This window comes from Poecile atricapillus, chromosome 1, assembly GCF_030490865.1.
Source record: "Poecile atricapillus isolate bPoeAtr1 chromosome 1, bPoeAtr1.hap1, whole genome shotgun sequence".
Taxonomy (NCBI): domain Eukaryota; kingdom Metazoa; phylum Chordata; class Aves; order Passeriformes; family Paridae; genus Poecile; species Poecile atricapillus.
In genome coordinates, this window is record NC_081249.1 from 14,668,985 (window position 1) to 14,696,010 (window position 27,026).

At 38.7% G+C, this 27,026-nt stretch overlaps 1 protein-coding gene across 2 annotated transcripts in view; it reads right to left on the minus strand.

Annotated features, from left to right (window-relative positions):
- CNKSR2 (connector enhancer of kinase suppressor of Ras 2) overlaps positions 1 to 27,026 on the minus strand; it is a 207,786-nt gene that overhangs the window by 150,987 nt on the left and 29,773 nt on the right. For both annotated transcript variants that reach the window (XM_058833852.1, XM_058833851.1), the window contains exons 2-3: positions 20,406 to 20,569; positions 8,806 to 9,008 (exon numbers count right to left, since the gene is read on the minus strand). In XM_058833852.1, the coding sequence (XP_058689835.1) occupies positions 8,806 to 9,008; positions 20,406 to 20,569 (367 nt within the window). The remainder of the gene's footprint in view (positions 1 to 8,805; positions 9,009 to 20,405; positions 20,570 to 27,026) is intronic.

The window sequence follows — 27,026 nt, forward strand, 5'->3', positions numbered from 1 at the left end:
AAATCTAAGGGATCCTCTAATTTCCTCCTCTGCAGGTCTCTGTAGGTTTTAAACCAACTCAACCACCATCAATTTCTGCAGATGCCTCTCTTGGGTATCGCTGGAAACTGGACCAGTAAAATTGTAATTCCCTTTCCTCCCCCTTCCTAGTTCAGACCACATTCCTGGAGGCAACCTGCATGCACAATTACACAGCCACTACTGCATAAGCAGCTGGATAAGTGGTAAGGGTTTCTCTAAGTATTTGCCGCCAAAGGAAATGTATTTTGGTATTCCATTCCAAGCCTCAACTTCAGTAGGCAAAATCCAGAAAGACTTAGTGTAACAACATGACAGCAGTTTCCATCAAAACAGCAACAGAAAATTCACTGTAGGACCACTGATGGGATTTCACATGACATAGTGTAAAATACCAATCTGACAAAAAAATCTCTTCATTGGTAACATACCCATTGTTTATAATTTTAATACAGCACAATATTATTGACTGTGAATAGATAAATCAACTTGTATAAATGCAAATAAAGCCTATAACTGTACATATCTGAAGTTACATACTATAACTTCAGTTGGCTACTAAACACTCCTCGAGACATGCACCAAGTATAAGAAATTCCCTGTTTAATTAGACAACCTCTCTATTTAAAAAAAAAAAATTCCTTGGCTTGGCAGAGCTATTTCTATCACCTTTCAATTTCTTGCTTTTTTTTCAAAGCCACATTTTTCACAGTCCATTGGACCTTCAGGGCTGAGGTACCTCATACAGCTCCAGTGAATAAAATTCGTTGAGAAAAAAAACCTGCAATTTTCAACACATGTACTGTCCAATTTAGTGTGTTTAAAGTTAAACAAGAACTGAAGAACTGCCTTGAACTGGGGCCACATGTTGCCACCACTGCCTGCTGCAACTTTGATCTTAGTGTCTCATCTCTCACAGTCATTTCCAAGATATTTTCATTTCCAAGATATTTCCAATACACATCTCCCTCTTTGTGAAACATTTTTTACTGTTTCTCTTATAATTTGTTTGTTCTTCCTTCAAAATTGTGATTTTCTTTGCAACGCACACATGAAAACACCTTTGTAGCTCCAGAGCATGCCTACCTGACCACATGCCCTTTCCACTCATTTCCTCTTCCAAACCTCTGCTGGTTTCCCCTTTTCCTTATTTGTCTAATCCTTCTACACCTGATATCATACAGAAAATAAATTTACACAATCACATGAATGCTTCTGCAAACACATGCAGGGTGTTTTTGCCTCCAGTCTCACTAGAGTCTCTCTGCCTCTAGAAGGATTTTCTCCATTCTTCTTTCCAACACTTGAAGCCATTAGTCATTTTCAAATCACTTTTGCAAATGAGTGGGTAATAGGTTCAAGGATAATTAAGTTCATAGACATTTTGTGATCATGAATACAGCTGGAAAAGTGGGAATCTCTAAATTTTTCCACTGTGCAAACCCACCTTGTGAACCTTTATCATATGAGACACCAAGGCAAGATGAAGAGCTTTGAAACACCTCTGGGTGTTTCCACTGGGAAAAAAACATTGGCACTTACTTTTTTTTCTTTTCCCAAACACTGAAGTCAATCAACTTTAATGCCCTGATCAATAGGATTTAAAGTTTTCCTAAGACAAAGCATGAAAAAGCTACTGGTTCTTTTCAAACTTCTTTAAACCAGTGTTTAAAAATATCTAACACTTCTGAAATGTGAATTCGTTTATGCACATGTAACAGGCTGCAACACACATGCATGTGTGTACACTTTTATGAATTGAGACATAATTAGCATTTTTAGCAGTATCAGCATCTTTCAGAATGAAAAAAAAATTATATTATCAAACATTCATTAATGAAAACACCCTGAAGGACTCGTAGGAAAACCAGCCACATTAACATAGCACAGCTAATTCCATCACAGGATTAAGAAATAATACAATTCAACAGCTATCAACAGTCACAACTACTGTTTGCACATGAGGAAAAATCCTTTGAAAACAATTAAAAATTTGTGAAAGAAATGCATACCCTCAGTATTTCTACATTATTAACATTTTTGTCCCCATACGCTTCAGTCTTCTCATCTGTCTTCTTCGTACAACATTAAGGGAAAATAATACATAGGAATAACAATTTCACTTTAAAAAGTTGCAATTTGGACAAATACAGACTACTGTTTAGCAGTAGTTTTACTACTAGTAAAAACATAACCCAAACCAAAAAGTAATCATATTTCATCTCTAGTTGTAGTACTGAGATATTTTATAAAAATAGACACTGTGAGAGGTTTCAAACCAACACCATACTTATTTTAGTATCCTAACAAAGGAAAAACATCCTCAGAACCTTCTGATTAAACGTAATAGTCGAAAATGTTTCAAAGAGAGATGCAACCAAAGCAATAATATAACTCAGTCTTGAAAGGCAGCATATTAAGGTCAAATAAAAATCTGAATGCACAATACTGTTGTATATTCACCGTGCCTAAGCCATCTAAGACTCATAGTTTCAGGCTTTCATGAAACAAACATTTCATTTGTATTTCTAATGGACTTGCTTTATGTAGAATCAGTGAAGAATGAAGTAAAATTCACACTGGATAAAGAAATTTTTTAAATGAGTGCTCTATTAAACATTTACAGCTGTTCCAGGAGCACAATACAGTAAAGTACCATAGCATGCTGAGGCACCATTTACTGACAGGTTTGGTACCATTCAAACCAGCAAAAAGGGAAATGCATAAAGGAAACAAGATTCAAAGGTTTAAGACTCAAACCCAGTTGACAGATAGTGCAACACTGGTGTGGTGAATAAAGAACTGCTAAAGTCTTTTGTTTCTTTCTCTTTGGGTTTTCATTTGTTTACTCCCACCATCTTGTGTGTAAAGCAGATTTACCCTGTCAGGACAAGTAATAACCAAGCACAGCTAACAGGACTTGTTATAAGAGACTGAAGTCTCTTAAAAAGGAGACTCTAAACCAGTAACGCTTTCTTTGTGAGTAAGAAGTTACAAACAATGCACTTCTTTACAAAACAGTCACACCATAAACACCACCAAGGCTCATTCAACAAAAACGATGAGGCAAAGAAACCCAGCTGAACACATTCTACCTACAATGGAAGAAAATGTATGCACTGAGTGTCACCATGCTGAAAAGGACATCCATTTTGGAGTGGGGAAGGTGTTCTCCTACTACAATACTTTCATACAATGTAGACTTAAAGGGTGTGCTACACCTGAACACCTAGAATTGTTCAGCTACAAACCAAGAGCACTTACATCACTGCAGGCTGCACTTCCCTGATGCATCAAGGCATCACCAAAAAAAGCCCATGGTGTAATGCTTGGAGATCCTGTTCTGCTGTCAGCCACTGAAGCATTCAAAGGTCCTCAACTTCAGGCACAGATTTTACTCTTATTTAATAGGATTTATGTACAGATACAACTGCTGCGCAGAATTGTAGCAATTTATGCCCATACCAACATAATTTGCCTACCTGAGGTTTAGAATTTATAGGATTACACCCCACTACCCTGTGAATGACCCTAAAAGCAGACATAGACTTGCCAAAAAGGCCTTTTACTGCAAAATTTTACATTTTGTTATTTCTGTCAGCAATTTTACCATATATTTTATATAACCAACAATTTCTATTTACAGTTAGGTTTTTTGTTCACATTCTTTTTCCATTTTGTTCATGTACCATGTGTCCAGAAAGCAGTGGTAAGTTAATCACACTGATGCACATTTGTCAGCCTGTTAGCTTTTCTCTGGCCACAGCAGTGAAAGTCTTGAGTACAGAAATCTATCTCCACAAAATCTCTTTGTTCCTCCTACTTAGACTGCAGTGTAATCTGCAGCAGCAGTTTAACTTTTTTATTTCCATAAAGGGGATAGTGCTAGTGTGAAAAACAAGAGCTACAGAAGAGTTGCTGTGAAAGACATATTGAATCTCTGCCTACACAGATGGCTGAGTCAAACAGTACACTAAAAAAATCCAGTGGTGCAACACAAATCCTAATTCACGACCATTAAAATCTGTGACACAACAACTGACACAAAACGTTGTAGTAGTTATCTCATGGGAAGTTGACTGTATTTTCTTAAATTCTTACAAGAAAGAAAACAACCACACTATTTTAGTGTCTCTTTAATGAGGACTCACGTAAAGCCCTAAAAACAGCCAATCCTTCCTCACTCATATTCTCTAAGTCTGCATTTATAGTTTATGCAGATATTAGTCCTACTGTTAAGATCCAAAATATTCTATTGATGCTGCACAAGATATATGGTATAAGGAGTCCTTGCTTCAGATAACACAGCCCAAACACCAGACTAGGCAGGAAGAAGCCAAGAAGCACAACTAAGAATTCTTTTCTTAGCACAACCTGCAGAAAATACAGATTTCCAGGGATTTTGGTCAGCAAAGACAACAGAAGTGTGGTGGAGGTGAATAAAGAGATATCAAAAGAGGTATCAAACCAGGAACAACATGGGAGATGACATCATCAGAAGTTTGTGCTGGAAGAGCAAGGAGAGAAGTGCGAAGCAAGAGACCACATGAAGCTGACATTAAATGTCATCTCAGTTCAGGTTTGCTAAAGATCCTCCCTCTTCCACAAAGAGCAATACAGTTCTTCCCAGTCAAGACTAGACTAATGAGCTGTACCTGTTAAATCCCATGAAAGAAAATCATGTGACTTGAAGAGGAACAATGAGGTGCTCAAAGGATTCGGAAAATCCTTTTGCTCCCAAGGCTGTCTTCACTTTGCAGCAGCTTCTGACTCATTAGGAGACAAACTCAACACTCAAAGTTGCACCAACTTTCAAAGAAGATCCAACCTTCTGTCTGCCTGCCAAGTGGTCTGCTAAGATCTGGGAGAAAATGTATTGGATGAATCTGAGCACCCTTCATTCAGGAATGGACTCATCTCAATTTCAGTACTGCAACCAACAGGAATCAGCAAATCAGTAGAAAAGGAATGAGCTGGGAGTACAGTACAAGACCTGGCTGTGTCCTAACCAGAAAGAAAGCTCCTTATAAGCACTGGTAAATGCTCTAAACTTGGGGCTCAGAAGAACTTTCTGGGATCCCTGTGATATCATTGCTTTCCAGTTTATGCTTGCCTCTAGACAACAACTGACAAGTTTTCACTAGTGTAATTGAAAATGCAAGTAACATGGTGAGATCCTAACAAAATTTTGTTAAAGATGGAAAGAAAGTAGCTTCTGCTCTCAAAATTCTTGAGGTGTTCATATTACTTTTAGATCATGAAAGCCATGGATGGATAATGTATCCATAATTCAGAAATGGCAAAGGCAGTTACAAAGTGCTTTTCAGATGGATTGTAAATGTGTGCTCTAAGAATGAAACCTTAACCAGGATTAACAGAAATAAATATGCCTAATTTCAATTTAAATTAAATGTGAAGATACTACTAGACATACTAGTGCACAGAAAAAAAATACTTGTAAGAGGTTAGAAACAGCTTTATGCCACAAAATTGCAACACATTCTTAGTGCAAATCCACAGTGGCAAATTTAAGAAAGTAATCCTAATTTAATTACTCATTTTAAAATATTTTTCACCATGATGGAATGGATCAACCCTATAGAAGGCAGAAGAATTTCCAGGAATCTGACACATCAGAGAAAAAGAAGGATAAAAAAAGGTGACGTATATTACTATTCCAAAGAATACAATTTTCATGAATTACAGGAATAAAGGCTGAACAGAACACCAGTGATTTAACTGGAAGTCTAGAAGACCTGATTGACTGTAATTCCTGAGAAGTATCACAGGAGATATTTCAATGCCAAGTTGCTTTGAACATCAGGTAAGTAGTTTGTTGCTATAGCCTGAAGTGCGGGTTTCCATCTGTCTAAATTACGTTAAGTGTCAAGTAGAAACGCATCACCATTTCACAAAAGCCTCATGGTTTTTCAAGAAGGTACCAATCTTGTCAGAAAATTTGCTTGGAAGAATTTTAAGACTAGGGAGAAAGTATAAAACAAAAGCTATGAAGTCTCCTGAAAGAGGATACATTTTGTGGGCTGAGAAAGTAACAGGAAGTTAAAATTAGACTCAAATGTATCAGCGTGATGACAGTTTCCTTACCGCATGTTATTGGAGAGTTATTTCATGCTCCTCAAAATTGTCAGGCAACTTCTTTTGAAAATAGAATTCTCTGCTAACTTTTCCAGCTCATAAACTATAAACTATACCAAAAGACTTTTAAAGCCTGGCAAGAAAAGCTACCCTAATTTTCAGTAAAACTCTATTTCTGACATACATCTGGAAGTAGGACTGCTCCAGGCAAAGACCTGGAAGAAAGGGAAGAAAGGGAATCAGCCCTGTACAGTAGCACTGCGAGACTACAGTGAAAGTAACTCAGCAAATCACAACTCTCACACTCATTTAGATAATTGTGCCAGGCCTAACAAAGTCCTTTAAGCCTTAAAGTGTCCCACAGAAACCTCAGGAACAGAGCACTTACTACAGCAACAAGTGAAACACAAGCTGTCACCATTCCCTATGTGTAAGACCCACATCATTGCCTGTCTATGCAAGCTGGAGCTGCTGCTAGCTGCTTTTCCCAGATGTGACCTCAAAAACCACTGCATAGGGGCAGCCAAGCAGCGCTCTAACAATGGGGTGGACAACACTAAGAGCCACTTCAACCTAATGGTTTGCTCTCCCCTCTCACAACCCAGAGATGGAACTGGTACTAGAAAAGAACCAAACAACTAAGATTTGAGGTCCAGAATTTGATAGTAACAGAATTAAATCTATGTTCATTACTTTTACTAACCAATTTTTAAAATCTTTTTATCTCCCCCTAGTGGCACCAATACTTTCTTAGAAGGTATACAAGAAGCAGAATCATATTAATCGCTAGATGTTCCCTCTTCCTGAGAAAAATGCACTTATTGACCTACCTTTATCCTTATTTGGAGTCTTCACAAATAAGTAAGAACAAGCTTTACCAAAATACTCAGACACTCATAAATCAGAAAAGTCTTAAAATGTTTTAGAAAACATTTCTTAGAACCAGGTGTTTAGATCTTCAAAAGGACTTTCCTAGAAATCTGAAGCTTTCTTTGGACACTCAAGACAGCATTGCTGAAAGCGTGATAGCACCATAATTACCCTCATTTTTAACTTCTTGGAATTCCTGGGTCTAATCAGCTGTCACTTCACTTCAGCTAAATGCAAAAGTACATGCAGTGCACAATACTACAGTGACACACCAGTCCTGTGATGAAGATGTTTTCTAGAATTAATAACTACCTTCTTCCTGAACTTCAATTATTAAATTCATATTAAGTTGCAGAAAACACATTGTTCTTCAATGTGTTAAATATGTGTATACATATATATGAAATTTACTTTTGAATAGCAGACTATTAAAAAATGAACAACCAAAACCCAAAAAGAACTTTGACTTACTGCAAACAGTCTTTAATCATGACCACAGCTCCAATGAGAAACCAAACAAGATTATTTCTAAATAGAAATAAGTGGCAAAAACTGACCCGTCTATGCAAAATAACATGTTTTTCTACTGCTCTTTCTGTTTTAAAGCACAGTATGATATGTTTCTCTCTGCCAATCTCTCAATATAATAGATTTTGCAGGGCGAAAAAGTGAAGCCTACAGGTATTCCAAGTACTAACAGGTTAGAGACAGAGCTAAAAATATACTCCCATTTTTTCAAGTCTAAATACCAAACTCTGTCCATAAGACTGCACTACTTCTCTACATACCTAATGATAAAAATCTAAAGAGAAATTTAGGAGCCAACTTTAGGTACTCTGGGTTTCAAACTTGGGGAAAGGCTAGAGAAGGAGTAGAGAAGAAGCAGCAATCGTAGCTGCAATCTCCTAAACAAAACGAAGAGCCTGGAGTCTGGCTTAAGGAATAGGAAAGATTCAGGCCTCACCTAAACCATTCATATGGAAATAATTTATGGGAGAGAAGCCAGTTCTCCCCAGAAAAATGAAACACAAAACACATAGCAGTAAAACCAAATAATTCTATTGGATTTGAAAAGTTACATGAAGATCATACTCTGAACAAAACTTCAGCTGCTGGAACAAAATAAGATACACCTTTAAATCAAGGTAAGCATTTTATTTTCTCTGACGATAATTCATTGTGATGCATTATATAAAGACATACAGATAGACTAATTTCAACCACTTTAGGAATTACAATGATCATCTTAAATACCTGCATATTACTCTTGTTATACTTAGAAAAAGTCACTACAAACGTAGCAAGTGGAGCACTTTAGTCCTGGTCCTACATACCTCCAAGATAATAGAGGTAGAAGTGTAGAACAGTACCTCTAGAAAATCAGAGTTATTTCACTGCTGTTTAAAAAACCTAAAACACAACATGCACATTTGTACACACACACACGCTCTGGAATTATATGTTGACACCCATGTAATGAAAAGTATGATCAGTTTTGTGAATTTGATAGTATGAAAGCGGATTTATGTAGGTTAAATTGCTGCTTTATATTACTAAAAAATACATATATAACTTAATGATGTCATCCTGTTGCTTTACTGTATATATGTGTAGGGTCATAGTGCATTTGGAGGTATTGTATTGAAATGCTAATGTGAATTGCATGCTGACATAAAAAAACCAAGAATTGGAACTAACATCCTCTTCGAACATGTGAATGAATTCTGCTTCCATTCAATGCCTATGTTACATTTTGTAAAGAAGTTGGAGCTTGTTCATGTGCATGATCTGGTTACCTGTGAGATATTTGGGAGATTTTACCTGTCCAACCAAGCCAGAAGACTTTTAGCTGCTCCAATCAGATCCACTACTGATGTCAGAAAATCGTTCGGTAATTTGCGACTGGTCCTTCCATCATAGTGACCACTCCTCCTCCTCCCAGTAATAAAGTTCTGCAGATTTTTGGCAGATGCATTCAGTTTGTGAGAAAGGGTTTTTAGATTTTCTGTTTCCAAACCATAGTTCTGCATTGAAAAAAAAAAAAAAATAAGAAAAAGAGAATAAAGTTAGCTTTACAGATGAACAGGAAGAACCAAGAACAGCAAGACTGATCTTCTACTTCAAAATTTAACCATTCCTAATAATTAAGGCAGAAGTACACCCACTCAGTAGTTTTTAAATGTATAGAATGTTCTGTTTCTGAAGTGCATGAAAAGAGAACAAAAGAAGAGCAAAGTCATGAGTGATCCTTTAGCTTGTTCTAAGTGTACTGAGAAAAACATCTCAAAGAAAAAAAACTAGTCTGGAAAATTGTTTTTCAAAGCTGTGCATCACTGCCAGTAGGTCACCAGAACCATAGAATGGTGTGGGTTGGAAGGGACCTTCAAGATCATCTCATTCTAACATCTCTGCCATGTGCACAGACACCTTTCACTAGAGCAGGTTATTACAAAAAGGACTTAATTGCCTTTGCAAAGGAATAAGCAATTGCACAGACCTGAGTTTAAGGGAGGAATTCTGGAATTTTGAAGGTTCTCACTTTGGCCACATCACAGGGTGATAGCATGGGGTGCTGACAACCTGTCCAGTTGACAATGGAATGGGCTACTCATTACAGAACACAAACTTTTCCTACCACAAAAAATGAAGTAGAATGCACAAAGCCCCTCAGATGCACACAGAAAAATCTACTTCCTAATGACACTCTGTGACCTCCCCAGCTCTCCTCCCATGCCCCTGGGTTTGCTTCCCATGCTGATCTGTCCACAAGGAGAGATGGGAGAAGGGATATGCTTGTCAATGCAAATTTAAAGCTGCTGGAGCTTGTTTACCTTAGTCTTTTTTCTATAGGAACTGGAGGGACAGGGTGTGAGGTGCTGATTATTTACAGCAATTGCTGTGCTTCCAATCCAAACCATCTACTAAATGAATTTAATCCTCTTTTACTACACAGGCACTGCAGGAACGTTATACTGAAGCCATTCCCAGTGCACCCCCAGCCCTTCCCAACATCCACTCCCACATCAATGGGGGCTCACGATGGAAAGGAGAGCCTACAGCACACAGCTCATCTGCCATCTCCCAGCCAGCTGTGTGTGCCTGTAAACTGAATACACTTTGTGAAGGACCAACCAACAACCATCCTTCCACAGCAGAGAATGCACTTTGGAACTCAGCCCTACGGGGTACTGACCACATACTAAGGTTGCACTTTATAAAGCATTAGGGGAACTTCTGTGAACATCTCTATCTTGGGCAAGGAAGGCTTTGCAGGCATGTTTCTCAACTACACAGATGCCATCCCTTGCCACCACATTCAGTCCCAATTGCAAGTCCAAATTGGAAGCTTGGGCAGTGACTTTTCCACTACATAAATATTTAAAAGCCATTATACAACACATAGCATTAGGTTATAAATAAAAATTAAAGGATGAAAACAATTAACTGGGATTGAAAAGTAAAATGTACTTTATTATGCAGCTGGATCGCTCATAACTAATAACTTATTATATCAGTCCAATGTAAAGAGATAAACATCAGATGAACATCAGATTTTTTTTCTCCAGCTTTCTGTGGTTGGTCTGGCTGAGGGAGCACAATGAGGATGGAGGAGTGAGTAGGAGTAAGTTTGAAAAAGATAATAGGTTTGGTGTTACTTCATCCTGCTTCTTGAACATCTAACTCATTTAGGCAAAATTAATGGAGGAAGAAACAAATGGAAGATATTCTGGATGAATGATAGATCACCAAAAATGTCTTAAAGACCAGCCAAAGCAAAGCCCACCACAGCCAGCCCCAACAACATGGCATTCACACCCCCAAACGTGGGGGTACAAGCACAGGCTGCAGGCCAGCCACAGGGCTGCCCTCTTCCTGATACACTGAAATACTGAATTTCTTAATTCAGCAGGCTGTTCCTAAGGAGCCAAGTCTGACTACCCAAATATAAAACTAAGGTGGGCGAGCAGAGAGTGTGTGGGGAAGGTGCCATACAAGTCCAGGCACCTTCTTGTCACACCAGCCATGCCCCACACAGGGCCCACAGCCGGGGGAGACCACGCCGAGGCCAAGGCTGGATCCCAATGGTCCTCAACAACCTCAGTGCATTTCAACTCCCCCTCTTTTGCCATGTCCTCTTTGTCACCTTGTCTGTACCTCATCTGCTCAGCCAGGCAGGGGCTGGTTCCCAGCCTGTGCAGGCGCTCCATGCCCACCCCAGCGGGAGCCCTGGCAGGCAGTGCACAGACCTCCAGCACCACCAGAAAGCAAAGCACCAGAAGAAAATAATATCTGCAGTATTGAGCACTGCAGACCAAGCAAAGCAACACTCAATTTATTTTCCTACAACAGTAAAATAGGCTGCATTTATGTACACGCTTTTTTAGAAAATCAGCTACAAAACCTTAGTTGCTTCCTCTTAATATCTAAGTGATGGCCACCTACAGCCACATTCTTTTTTAGAGGCCTTTTCTCACCAGCACATATGAGGGAAGGAAGAGGGAGCATTAACAGATTCAAAGCCTATTTTCACACATATTCATCAAATGTGTGTGTGTGTGTGTCTCTCTGTGTTCTATATAAAACACTGAGCTTAAACCACAGGTAAATTCAGTCTTACACTGACTTCGGTAAAGCCTCCCCCTTATCATACATATATAATCATACCGATAAAGCCAGAGATGGAAAATACAGAGATAAATTTCAGGCAAAATATATTTTGAGGCAGCAGTGCTTATTGAAGCCTTTAAGTAGAAGGATCTTAAAACAGCAGCCAAGCTAACAAAATCCTCACTTTGTTTATCACTAATATTTCTGGCTCATATTAAAAGCAACTAGAGCTGTGTGTTCTAATACTGGGAAAAGCTTGCTTAAATAAAAACTGCCAAGTTTAATCATACTTTATATTTGATAATATACTAATAATAATACAGTTTTCTTAGAAATGCACTGCGTTTATTTTCAAGCACTGTAAGAAGATAATTGCAGGCAAAGGAGACAGTTCTTTGTTTTCCCCTAGTCTGCATTTAGCCAGCACCAGCATGAGTTGTGCTTTCATTAGCCAAAATATATTCACAGTCACTGAAAGAACCACAAAGAAATCTCTGCATGCCTGTAGAGATTACGAGAAGTGACACAAGTCTAGGCATCCACTTCCTCAATGAGAGGCCATGGAGTGTCCTCAGAGATACCCTATCCCAACAGAAATGGCTCCAATGGAGTCTCTTCTGGCAATCATAAAACAAGAACTTGATGAGGCTGAACTACACAGAGTAATAGCTTGTCAGCAGGTGTTTGAACTAAAGGTGGTAGGAGCTATTAATAGACATCTTACCTGCTAATTACTTTTCTGTGGCTCCACATGACAGTGTGAGTGAGGAATTGTAGCTCTTTTCTTCACTTGCTGACAAGCAGCAGCTCTAATCACCACTGATGAGTTTTGCTGGGTATTTTTGTGAGAAGAGCCAACCTGGTCCCTCTGCCAGCCCATCCCTGCACCAGCACCCCAAAGGTAGGAAGAGAGTTCACAAATGTGGACAAATGTGGAAGGAAAGCAAAATTTTCTTTAACTAGCTTGATCAATGTTCAGAAGTTGTGTTCCCTGCTTCCCTCAATTAAAAAAAAAATAATAAAAATTTAGACCTCGTCTCTTTCCTGTGTTAAATTCAATTGATTCGTGTTGGAAGGGAAATGCATCTGACACTGTTAGCACAGGTTGAAAAGTAAAGTGTTCCTAACTCATACAGTGCTAACAATCTCTGCTGGCTTAGACAGACTGTCTAGAAGATGCCAGGAGTTTAGTTCAGTTCAGTTCATGCCAGGACTTTTTATACTGCCCATTACAAGTGCAAGGCCATCTCAGCTACCTAAATAAGCCAAGTTCAGATCTAAACACAGTACAACATGCAACACAGACATAAGCACAGTCTCATTAACAAATCCAGAAATCCCTTAGAACAGCTGTCTTGATCACAACTTTTATGTAACCATGAACACCTCTACATCTCCAAGCACAAATGCTGTATCCAAGTTCAGTGACACTGTTTGACTCTTACAAACACTCCAAGACAGGGAAATGAGCATATGGCCTCTCTCCCTACCATTCTAAATCTCTGTGTCTTCTCTTTAGCCCAGAAAGCTGAAAACCTTGTGTAATAAAAGGCATGAAAACCATACTGCTGGAAAATATGTGGAACAAAAGGCATGCAGAGACCAGTATTAACTTCTGCTGAAGAGACACAAGATGGGAACTGAAGATGCTGCTGTAACACTGGTGCTTGTGGGCAATACGAAAATAAAAGCAGTATCTTCACCAGACAGTGGAGCAGATAGCAGTGGTTACATCAATTAATTTCTGCTGCTCCTCTGCAGAAGGCAACCATGACTGTATAAACTGAAGAAGGTGAAGGTTTATTTTAATTTGGCAAATATTTTTTTGTAACAAGCACAAACAATATATTTTAAAAAAGAAAATGGCAACCTTTTGAAAAGACAAATTTTAGTCTAGATAGCTGTACTTAGTAATAAATTACGTGTAAAGAAGTGCAACTTCTCAATTACATCTGATATATCTCAGTAATATGGATAACTATCACAAGGATAAAATAATAAGTTCTCTGTCTAATGCAATAAAAAGTCATTTTCTACTTATTCACAGGATGAACACAGGAGTTTTACGCAAGAATAGCATACAGCTGCTAAGAAATGGACTTAAAATCACCTCAGGTGAGTTTAATTCTTCTCATCACTATCTTTCAGTGCTTCCATCCTCCTCACTTAATTCTTGAGTATCCTTCCTGTATGTTTTATATTTGCTTTTAAACAAGAAATCTGGAAACAGTAAAGTTCATAGGGCCCTCATTTCTTGAGAAGTGTGAGCAAGATTTTAAATGAACACCCATTGATTATCTTTTACATAGTATCTATGTGATTTACAGCATCACATGGATACCACAGCACATGGCAGCCATTTCAAAACCACACCTGAAAACTTGTGGTGGGCAACAATTCACCAAGAAAAGTTCCACCCTTCGCCTCCGAAGTTGATTTCAAAAATAAACAAAATGGATCTGAACCTCATTCTCCAAAACATTTGGCTGAACACATCCCACAAAGTATGAGGCAGATAGCTTACCAGCCCAAAGCTGCTAGCAACTGATATCACAGCTTGTCATATGGAAGGTGCCTTATGTAACTTTATACCTCATCAGATCTGCCTACAACATATATTTCTAACGGCCCTTCCTCCAGCGTCTCGAAATGCCAACACTAAGGTTATCTCTCCTTCAAATAGCACTGACATATGGGGTAATTTAGAAGTGCACAACACATGATCCTAACACATCTGTTTCATAAACACAGAATAAGTAGATAAGGACAGAAACCCCAGACAGCTCAAGTAACACTTATCATTTACTGCAATTATTAAACATACACTGATTAAAAGGCAAACTGTTTCAAAGAGTATAAATATTTGTCCTAAATGTTTATAGTCAGAAAAACACTCAGATGCATGATACATCTAGTCTTGCAGAACCCAGGAAAGATTCATAGTCAACATAATTATCTCCTTTCTTGAAAAATGCCCTTCTTTTCCTACACCACAATCAAGCAACACATCAAAATGCCAAGCCCTGGCCACACTTTGTAGCACTAATAGAGCAATTATACAAACTCTTCTTCTTTCTCTTATTCAATCAACAGACTCTGAAAGACCAAGTGCTCATTACATTTTTTTGTTTTTTTTACTTTCTCATGTAATTTTGTCCCTAGCCTGCCAAATACTCTTTATTTATCCATAATTTGAACTATTAGTTCCATATTCAGTTACAGGCATTTCCATAAGTCTTAAAAGCTAATCAGCGGTTTAAAATATTTTTTGACAAAGGTAATTAGTATTGTTACAAACACACTACCTTTTAAAATAATTTTGCATTGTAGCAGCTCTTTTTATCCAGTCTGCTTTTAACTGGGGGTTTAGAGCTTTATAAATGTCCCTCCCAACCCAAGCCAAGCTATTACTCTATGAACCAGGGTATTTCATATTTGCCCAAACCTCCAAGCAGTCCAAAGGGAAAAAAAAGGGAAAATACCCCCAAAAACAACCCCAAAAAACCAAACCAACAACAACAACAAAAAAACACATCTAGAATCCACAACTGATTCTTGATGCTGGTGGGAAGAAGGATATTCACGCTTTGCATAAAGACATATTCACTGCATTTGGCACACCACAGGGTTTACTGCAGTTCTGTGTAAAATATTTACTAACACATTTTCAATGTGATCTAAATGAGCTATCAGAGACTCTTTATCCCCTTAGCTTTATTGATCTGGTGATGGACTTGAGGATTTCCTGCACTGCAGTTAGGTTAGCTCAGACTGAGGACAGGAGGGCATAAGATATATGATATATAAGCAGAATTTTAACTTGCAAAGGGCAATAGTGAAAAGGGTAAGTAATTCTTCTGCTATGAGCATTCAGAATGCTAACAGTAAAGTCCACCTTCAGTACATATAAATCTCCATTCTGAAATTAAGCCTTTCTCATTTAGCATCATAATGATTAAATCTAATATTCACTGTTACTGACAAAACAGTTTTAAGATCTGACTAGTGATAAGTGCAATGGAAAGTATTTCTGTGTGAGAAACGGCAGGAAGATGAAATTAAGATAAAAGGCATAATTCTTAAGAGGAATCAAATCATTCACGGGTAAAGTAGGTCTATTTTTTACATTCATTAGCATTATAAATGTTTTGTGTTAGTGGTAAATGATAAGTAATTTCATGCTGTTAGTGCACACCAATGTTTTCTCTTCAAAATAATAATGCTATTTCATCTGCTGCAATCTTTTAGCTTTACATATTCAAATATGGTATGCAATAAATTCCTGTGCAGCCATAGCAGATTTAACTAGCTAGCATGAAACTAGTACTGAAACCAGTATGCTCTATAAAGAAAAATCTGTTTTGTTTTTTAACCTAGCTCTATTCTTCACAAAAGATGCCCTAAAGAATTATTTTGTAAATTCACAGGGACTTCATAAAGTTCTTTATTAATGAAAAACTTCAAAGCATCCAAAAATTATTTTCAAAGCTTTTCAAATATTCTTATAACAACACGTCCTACTTTAAGATCTCTGTTTAAAATATATTTGCAAAATCAAATTAAACTAATTTAATCTTCATGCAAACAAAACGAACATGATATTTAGGAGTAGAAAAAAAAAAAGGAATCTCTATGTGGCATCTCATTTATCAAGGCATTGTGACAAACTAGATCATTTCTTAAAAATGGAAGAAGCCATGTTGGGCAGTGGCTGTGCAGTCTTCAGTCTTTGTGTTCTCCAGGTAGCATGTAATGTTTTCTGGGAAAAAATGGTGATACTCATTTTGGTAAATGAAACTCCATCTCCTGACAAACAGATGATAGAAAAAAAATTACGTGCATTTCTTTGCTTTCTTCAGGCCAGTTACAGATAACAGGAGCTACATGATTCCCTGATGTGCTCCAAACCTAATGACTGGTACAGTGATCTGATGGCATTATCTAAGTAATTTGTTCTTTATTATACATTTCTCTTTTTGTAAGTATCATCTCCTTTTTTCTCAATTTACTTTCTACTGGCATTGTTCACATTCAGTTTTTAAAGCAACTCTCAAAGAAACAAGGCTCCTCATATTCTGTGTGTAGATTAAGTCTGCTACACTGTTGTTTGGTTAATGATTAAACAAAAAGGAGTGTAAGACTAGCTTCACTCTCACACACATACTGAAAAGGATGATGTTGAGGCCATCAAATAGTGGAGAATACACGGCACTCAACCCAGTAGTTTCTCCTGTATCTCTAGAGCTGCACATGTAGTTCCTTAGTTTACCATTTTCAACCAGTTTTGAGATGTCAATTATTTTGAGTGATTTTGTTAGTATGAATAAAAATGCCCATCCACATTAAGTAAAAATCTACCTGTTGACACCACCAGTATGATTTCATGTCCCAATTTAAACAGAAAGACAAGAATAGGAGATTTGTCTTGCTGGAAATAAAATAATGCCACCACCATTTATCCATCATGGTGGCTTCTCAAGGTTTCTCACTTTGAAAAACATGCAACAAACTCTTAGCAGCATCAAAATACCATCACAGACCTCACTACTTATTTCTTCTAAGCACAGAGAACATTTCCTTTATCGTGCCCTTTCTGACATATGGATTTTGTAAAACACAAAGCTGCATCAAGACATGATAGTCTATTGAACATGCTCCCACCTTCACAGTCTGAAGGGAGGGAAGAGACAATACATTAGTTAGATTGCCTGTCCTCTTCCAGAGCACATGCAGCTCCAGCGATGGTATGCAGGATGTACACCTCCACCACTACCAGCAAGCATGACCTGTAGCAGCAGTAGCAGCTGGGCAGAAACTTTATTCCTCCTTCCCTGAAGCACCACAGGAAGAGAAAACCTGTGAATCTCACCCCCTGAATGCTTGCTCTGTTGTGAAGGGCACACAGTTTGGCAGGCTGGCAGCCAAGAGAGACTCTACTAAAGATGGATAGCACAGGCCACCATTTGTCCTCTGATCAGCGCACAAACACTGGAGGATCCATTTGTTGCAAGTGATGATGACAGGAGGCAAATAATGTGAGAGACCATAGCCAGCCACCCACCAACCTTCTGTCAAAAACCCATGAAGAACATCCTTTAAATAGTGTTATCATAACTGGTTCCCAACTATTACTGTGCCAGTTTGTGTGTTTAGCACAGTTCAACAGCCCCCACTCGTGGGTCGCTTGCACTCTCCATATCAGCCAGAAATGCTTGTTCACTCTCCACCTTCCCCCGGTAAGAAAATGTAGCCCCATGAACTATAGGCACACTACACAAAGCAGCTGGTTTGCTGTCTGCCATACCCACAGCTGCCAGGGAACTGCAAGCAGAAGTTTGCCCCCAAAAAATACTGGGAAGGGGTGGCAGAAATAAAGAACATCAGCAATCAACATTGCAGAAGCTTTCCCAAGTGACAGCAACTCTGTGTTGGAAAACTCTCCCCTGTAGAGTGGGAACAGGGATGAACAGTAGTAGGGATTCTGTCCTCCCAGTTGTCCTCAACGCCAAAACCTGTTTAGGTGGTCACTCACTAACTCAGAAAGAAAGGGGGAAAAAAAAGAAGCAACAATACTTTCGTTTGTTTTTTATTTTTAATTACCTTTAAATCAATCAGGGGTTAAGCTTGCAAGGCATAATTTACTATTCATAGCCCATCATGCCACCATGATGTCCAGCATCCAAAGAGATGTTAAGTCATTTGGAGCATATATTTGTAACTCATGCTAAGTTCTATCATGAAATCTCTGTCAAACTCCAGTAAAATAGAAAACAAACCTCAGATAATTAAAAAAACCACCTTGCATAGCCACTATCTGAATTAGCAGTTAACCTGCATCAGAGAGTCACAGGCTTAATGTTCTCCTAAACAATACAGCTAATATTAAAGTCAAATCAGAAGAAAAGGCAAGCCGTACTCAGGCTAGACACTCATGGATGGAATAAAAAAAGAAAAGCCTGTAAATATAGGACCAGTCCAGCCAAAAGGATTGCCTCTGAATTAAATTTTCCAAGAGGTTTATCTGATTGGTGAACAATAAATTCAAATTAAGTTAACTAAAATCAATATAACAATAAAATTTGTATCCCCAAGGAGCCATTGGGAGCCAATTGTGAGACTATAAAAACCTCATCCTAAACTAGAAGCTACAATCTGAACTCATGCCACTGTGTTTTAGCAATGTGTTTTAGCAATTTGCTTTAAGACAAACTCAGAAAAGCAGACAATACTATATGTGCAACAAGAACCAGGAAGGGAGAGACTTGCTGCATGCATTTAAGATGCAGTGTTAGTCTTTGCTAGAAATTCTTTATTTTATATTCAACTTAATTCCATATACTTTTGCCTAAGATAAAGAAGCTACAAAGATAAGTTGTGTTTGTTTATCTGAAGATTTTATCTGTAATTACATACCAAAAGGAAAATAAATTTCAGCTAATAAACAAGGGGTTTTTTTTCCATAAAAGTAATTTATTTTTCAAAGAGACACAATCTGTTTCTCTGTGTGACTGGGAAAAACGTTCATTGGTGTTGCCCATAACTTAGACTATCTTTTCTCAGTTAACTGAAGTATTTACTTTCTTGTTTTCTTTTACACCATCTGACAAGAAAAGTACTTTTCTTATCTCTTATATTATTCTTATCTCTGAATAATTCTCTTTATGTCCCCTTCGATATCAGTAGCTTTTTTTTAAGACTGCAACTTCCTTATTTAAAAAACAAATTGAGGAGTTAACTTATTGCACTGACTCATTGCAATGTTACTAGAAACAGTATCCTACAGAAGATAATCTCTGTTTAAAATCAAATGTTTTCCTCCATGAAAAGCTTTCTTCCTTTTTTAAACTTTTTTTTGGGTATGTTTTATTTTTTTCATTCTCTCTTTTTCTTATTATGCTTCACAATTGTTGGTGCAATTTTTGGGGTATTCAGAAAAGCTGCTGCATATGGAAAACCGACAAGCCCTGCTGAAGAGCCTTTCAGCCGACCGTCTTTGATTGCCTCTCCCAGGATTCAGCTTTCTTAAAAGCTCCTTCTAAGGCTTGAAAAACAGTATGTACTAAAAACCCACAAAACACCACCTTAGGCAGTGAAGTACATCTTAACAGAGCTATTCACAATCCTTTCTGCAGTGGAGAATGCCATGTGCCCAATCTATTACTAATCTTTACAGACACACACTGGAAGTTCATAAGGAGGGTGAAGTCAGCACCACACCCCTCACTGAGCAGATAATCCTAGTTATGCACGACATGACCTGACTGAAAAGACCATTGCCAAAATCCTTCTGCACGCTCCATCAAAAATTTATATATTCCTTATATATAAGATAATTATTTCAGTATTTAATCCTTTCTACTGTGAAATACAAGCAGCTCTGTTTCATCAGGCTCAAAAATCATCTAAAACATAATTTGCATGAAAGGACCAGTGAAGAATGACATGGTAAATATCAGAACATTTTGTTTGTAAAGGGCAACCAACACTCCATTCACATATATGACTATTTTACATTCCAAACCAAACAGTCTAGTTTCTTTGTGATTTCAGATAAACTTTTATTCAATAAAGACAGGTTAGCCCTAAATCTCTGATACCAGTTTATTTAACAAACATCATTCTATCAGTAGATTTTTCCCTTTATCTTGCCCCTTGTTTAAAATGCTAAACTGTTCATACATTACAAATCAGGAGTTTGTTGTGCTGCTTAGATAAGTCTTTAGGACGAACAATTTGACAAATTTGAAACAACATTTTGAAAGTGTGAATATGCAAACACTGTTCACCCCTCCCCATTTGCCCCAAAAGTTTACCAGTGCACAGAGCAAGTCTACTGCTTCCAAGATAAGTTCCTGATGGCCAATTCTTGTGACTCCAAGATCTTCCAGTTCCTGATGAGTAATTCGTAATAGTTGGTCACCACTAATCTTCTCTCTCTCGAAGTTCTTTATGTATTGCTGCAGGCAATCATCAAGACCTGCAACAAAAGGACAGGAGGGAAGACAAAAGTTAGCAACATTTTGGTACCCTAGTAGGAAGTAAAACTGGCCAAAAGTTAAGCCAGCAGAGGATTCTTGTCCTATCTTTAAGGGAAGTATCTTAACATTAAAAAACCTTATGTTACCCAGAAATCTTAAGATTTTAAGAGCTACAGCAGCCACAGCTTTTTTTTTACCTGTAGACAATACCTGAACCCTGAACAAAGTCCTGAATTCTTGTAGTTTGCTGTGCTATGAATGTCAATCTGGGAGCCCCTAGTAACAGCTTTGTTAGGGATGCTCCATCACATCTGGAAGGGGTCAGGAGAAAAGGGAACAATGGAACATGCAGTCAAACACGAAGTGGCAGTGCCACACCAGTGTCTCACCCACTCCAAGGTCACTCATATATTGCTGAGTCACCTGAAAGTTCACAGATCATGCCAGCCTCTAAAACAAGCTGCAAAGAGCTCTAGAGAACAAGAAAGGCAGTAGCACTGCAAGTGCAAAAACTGAGCCCCAACTGCAGCAACAGATCCAGCTCAATGTACCACAAAGAGAACTTGTAAGGAGTGACAATACACAAACGAGCATGAAAAACTACTCAAACCAAGACCTGGCTACGCTTCTCAGAACACAGTAATCAGGGAGCAGAAACAGGCCCATTGTGGCAAAAGACATGTTAGAAGGTCATGCAGCACACACTTGCTCAGGACATGGCTGAATGCAGGGCTGTATAGGTCCTGCTCTGTGGGGCATCCATTTCATACCTTTTCAATTTGATTATGAGTCATCGACACGCAGCTGACCACACATTTTCACCTGGAGCAAAGAGCACTGCAGAATGTGAGAGAATCCATCATGCATCTCTAGCCCACCAATCTTTGCCCAAGAGAGCCAGGCAGTACAGGGAAGCCCTGCAGCACATGTACTCATGTACCAAGGGGTAAAGACTCATGGGTATTTGGTGGTCCACTTAACATTTCTGTCTGAATACTTTCCAATGGATCAACATGACTGCTACCAAGCACCAGGACTTGACAAAGCTCTGAATGCATTAATTTTGCTGATTCTTGTGAAACACAACCTTTCTGAAAAATGTCTTCAAACAATCTCTAATAATGAAAAGACATCTGCTCATTAGACTGGAAGAAACCAAGAACATTCTTACTTGCTAATCAAAATGTCTGAAAAATCTGAAAATACATGGAAGATAAAAGATTGATCTGACGGCCGAGTCTCAGCTACCTTGTAAGAGCCCTGGTATACAACTTAAAGCTTCTCTGAAACTGGTTTTGTTGCATTTTTGGTTCTCATTCGTGCCTTTCAGGGTGTAGCCGCACCTCAGAAGAGACTGACAAGAAGAACGTGGTGGTGGTGCAGGCAGGGATGCCCCAGTACCAGGCCAGCCTGTTGTTCCTGGCTCAGCCCTTGGGCAAGAGTCACCCACATTCTGTCCCTGCTATACCAGCACAACATCCATAGAGCTTTAACCTCTAGAATTTACACAGTGAAACTAAACCACACACAAACATGCTGTAATAGAAGCACTCCAGTCTCAAGATACAGGAGAAAGTCCCCAGTTCCAGCAGACTTCAACCATGTCCTTCCAGAGCCCGCTGCTTGATTTTCTGCCTCCAAAACAAAGCCACTTAAACGTCCAGGTTAATCAAGCACTTGAAGCTATTGCCTTCATTTAATTGCCCTTCCTAATGAAATAGTTGCTCAAGCCATTCTTCAGGAAAGAAATCTTGAAAGGGCAGGAGAGGCCCCCTCCATAGGCAGCTGCTCAGATCAGCTCAGCTGGTCAGAGCACGATGTTAATATACACCAGTTGGGGGATTGATCCCTGTACAGAGCATTCTCTTAAGACCTGGACTTGATGATCCTTGTGGCCCCTTCCAACTCAGAATATTCTGTGATTCTGTGACAAGGTGAAAACTGAGCTGTCAGGGAAGAAGACCAGCCTGACTGAATAGACAGCTTTGACTGGAACTCAGAAAAAGAGTTTATGACCTTTTGCAGAAGGAGCAGGAAACTCAGGAGGACTGCAGGGATGTCATGAAGTTATACAGGGAGAAAATCAGAAACACCAAAGCCCAGCTAGAACTTAATTGGGCCAGTGCCATAAAAGAAAAAAATAAGTGTTTCTACAAATACATTAACAACCAAAGGAGAGAATCTTAAGCCTCTACTGGATGTGGGGAGAAACACAGTGGTGAAGAATGAAGAAAAGACTAAGGTCCTTAATATGTCTTCTTTGCCTCAGCCTTGAATAATAAGACCAGTTGTTCTCCAGGAACCCAGCCCGCTGAGCTAGAAGACAGGGATGGGGAGCAGAATTAAGCCTCCGTAATCCAGGGGGAAATTGGTCAGTGTCCTATTACATTACCCAGACACACAAAAGTCTGTGGGGCTGCATGGGATCCACCAAAGGGTAGTGAGGGAGCTGGTGGAAGTGCTCACTGAGCCACTTTCCACCAAACACCAGCAGTCCTAGCTAACTGGAGAGGTCCCAGCTGACTGCAGGTCACCAAATGTGATGTCCATCTCCATGGAGTGCTGCAAGGAGCATCTGGGCAAACCTTTTTGCCTAAACTCATGCCAGGAAAGGTCACAGAGCAGCTCTTCTTGAAGGAAATCACATGGCATATACAGGACAACTGGGAGATCAGGCCCAGCCAGCATGGATTTAGAAAAGGCAGGTTCTGCTTGACCAATCTGAGCTCCTTCTGTGACAGTGACCACCTTAGTAAATGAGCGAAAAGCTGTGGTATTGTCTACACAGACTTCAGTAGAGTCTTTGACATCATTTCCCACAGCATTTTCTGGGAAAAACTGGCTATCCACGGCTTGGATAGGTCTATACTCTTGGCTGGGTACAAAACTGTCTGGATGACTGGGCTCCAGAAGTGGTGGTGAATGGAATTAATCCAGCTGGTCACTGGTAACAAGTGATGTTCCTTGGGGTTCAGTGCTGAAGCCAGTCCTTTTTAAAATCTTTATTGATGATCTGTATGAGGGGCTCAGTGTACTTCTGCTCTTCCTGAACTTAAGACCCACATCAGTTACACAGACTGCTGAATGAGAATAACATTAAAATTATTAACGTCATCAGGTATCAAAAATGAATTACCAGTTAAGGCACTAGAAACACAAATCCAGAATAAGACATGACAGATGCACTTAATAAACAGTTACTGACAGATAATTCTACGTAAAGGCAACAGTCTTCCTCCTCCTGCTACCTAAGTATTTTTGTCATTCAGATGTAATCTAGATGGATGCATGTAGTTCCTACAGGGTGAGAAAAAAATTTAAGAGAACAAAAATATTACTGACAATTGTTTGACTCACCAATTTTGTAAAAACTACAGCCAGGAAACAAGAGTATAATTTAACCATTTACTGGATAACGTTTTCAGAATAGCTTGCCACAAATATGCCTTCTTATTCCCTAAACATCCTTTTAAAGTAATTTATTTCTGTCATTTCTAAATTAAAGAACAGCTCTTCTTTTTGTAAACAAAACTGTGCGCAGATGATGATGATAATAATGATGATGATAATAATAATTATACAAAAAGGCCAGCATTCCTCTCCCACACCTTTTGCCCCCAAAGCCACAACACATCCAGACAGCCACTGCTGCCTTCAAATCAACAGGAGGGGAGCTGCAGGGAACAAGCATTCCCAGCTGATGATGCCATTAACTTGGGGCAGGACAAGATGTACCAAAAAACATCAGGTGCCTGGAGAGGAAGCTAAATGAAAATAACAACTTCTTAAGAATAAATTTCCTGCAAGTCCAAAATCCACCCAATCTCAATGTAGTTAGCAATTTTTTCTAGCTGCCAAGGGCTGTTCTGTCTCTTCCCCACTGTCATATGAGAGGATGTCACCCAACCCCCACACCACAGCAATTCCAACAAATAACTCAGTTTGATGCACTACTCCCTGTTCCTGGCCATGGGTGAGATTAAGGGTGTAGAGTATTCAGCACTCCTGGATGTTTCAAGAAGTGGCCTCAGTCCAAAAGCCAGGTTCATGATTATGTTCTGATGTGTAAAGCCCCAGAGTACATCAAAAAAACAGGTTTTGTGATATCAGTACAGAAGTAATACTCTTATATTCAACAGCTCTGCTCCTCACCCAAAATAACTGCAAGATTTTTCAAGTATATGTAAATGCACAGGTGTTTTAGTAGTAAGAGAGGTAAAGTCATACTCTTAAACTGTAGGATTATAATCTTCTTCCTTTTAAACCTACTCTTTAAAGGAAACTATATACTATAACCTTTTTTTTTTCCTTGAAAGATGCCTGGTCTTGAGTTCCAGCAATAACACAGACCTCCAATGATGTTAACTACTCAAGGACACCCCTGCCCCATGTGCTTTCCACCTGAGCTTATCAACCATGGAGTCTGGCAATGCTCTCCAGATCCCATCATACACTCATTACCTGGCCCGTTTGATTCACACCTACAAGAACACCTAAGATGTTAATACACTGTCCATCTTTGTTAGCTGGCATCTACCTGAGGTGTTATGTACACAGATGGACCATTCTGGGCACTGACAGAACAGGAATAACTCTTTCCATTAAGTCTCAAGCAAGCTCTACCTCACCTGTGGATTAAATACATAAAAACCACCAAGAAAGTAAAAACAGCTCCTCCAAATGAAACTGTGCAGAAGACTCAATACTTTAAAAATATATAAAAAATATACATATTTTTTAAAAAAACTTATCTGGAAAAGTTTCTGTTTCAAGTGCAACATACTCGAGCTGTTTTTTTCTCCAACTTTGTCACTGAGTTCCTCCTTCCCATTGGATGGGCCTATTCAGAGTTCATCAATCCATTAACAATTTTTGATGGTTCACAGATGCAAATCAGGCAGATTTCTATGTAATTAATTCCTTTTATTACAACAGCATCATAGAAACTGATCAAGAAAGGTTAATTTAATTTTTTTTACTCATATGATTTTCTGGAATAAGACTGCAAGATCCAGCAGGACCCTCCAGAGAAATCTTCCATACTCACAGTCTCCTAACTAATAACTTCATGATCATTCTGAGGAATTGTCTTATTTTGAGGAGTGTAACAGGTCATCTTTTGAAACAAGCTAACCAACAAACTGCTCTGTAATTCAGTGCCACAACACGTTATGCACATCTGTAGTACCTGAAAATCAAATAAGCTTCTCAATAAAATATATTCTGAAGTTCTGATCTCAGTCTGCTCCTCCTCTGCAAGCAGTTCAGTCTTTTCTTCCACTTCTAAGAGACTAAAAAAACATTAATGCATTAATTTCTATGGCTAGATCTGAATAAAAAAATCAGCTGCTCAGATACAGTTCTAAAACCAGAGAAAACTAGGTAGAATATTCTTTCCCAAATTGGCAGTAAAAGAAATTTTCTTCAAGGCTGGGAAACTACAGTGAAAATAACAGACCTCCTGTCTGGGTTGAGAAAAGGATGATGAACATTACAGGTTTAACTATCACATCTGAAACTTTGACAGATATTTTTCTACTCCCCTGGCATATCAGTGTGAGGATGCAAACTGACAACCTCCCTGAGCAAGTCCTTGCTCTGTAAACACAGCACTTACTGAAAAGCAGTAACATACAAATATATGGAGTAATTTTGCATGGTAATGAAAGGCACACAGCTTTCTAGAAAAAAAACAAACAAACAAAAGAAAACAACAGGTCTAGGGATATTCTTTTCTCTTGAAATATAAGGCAAACAAACTTATCTTTCAATCTGAACAGGAGTACCTGAACTCCATCTGCTTTTATACCTAAACAAATACAAACTGAAGCAATGGACTGTGGCATAGAACTTACCAAGGCATGAGAAACAAAACTAAGCTAGCATTTAATATAAACTGGGTGTGCATATATGTAGGACTATCCAATGCCTTTTCATACTGAAAAGTATTATTTGCAACACTTTTACTTAAACAAGCGTAAGTGACCTCTCAAAAGTTGCAGTTGTTTTATCCCTGCTCACCAGTAAATATGCATTGAATTTAAGCCAAGTATTCTTAAGGACTGACCACCTCTGAGACTGCACTTCAGTCTACCTATGTTTCAAAATTGAAAATTCAGCTGAGCTCCTGATAAGTTAAAACATTTTGCTATGACATTCATTTGCACCTAGGCTTCACTAATCCAGGGCTGATAAGCTATTAGTTATTCACTTTAATTGTACAAAAATACAAGCTTTAGTTATGCCAAAGAGCAAAGGCAACCAAGCAGAAAACTACTCCCTCTCTGCCACCTCCACCAAGAGAGCTGTTCCTGGGCACAGACACTGCTGGCAGGCCACAGCAGGCAATTATCCCCATTAACATTTTCTCTCCAGAGCCAGAGCATGAGAGGCAAGACCAGGAAAGGCCAGTTTTCCCCACAGTCTGTACACGGGAGATGGGCACTGGAAACTCTC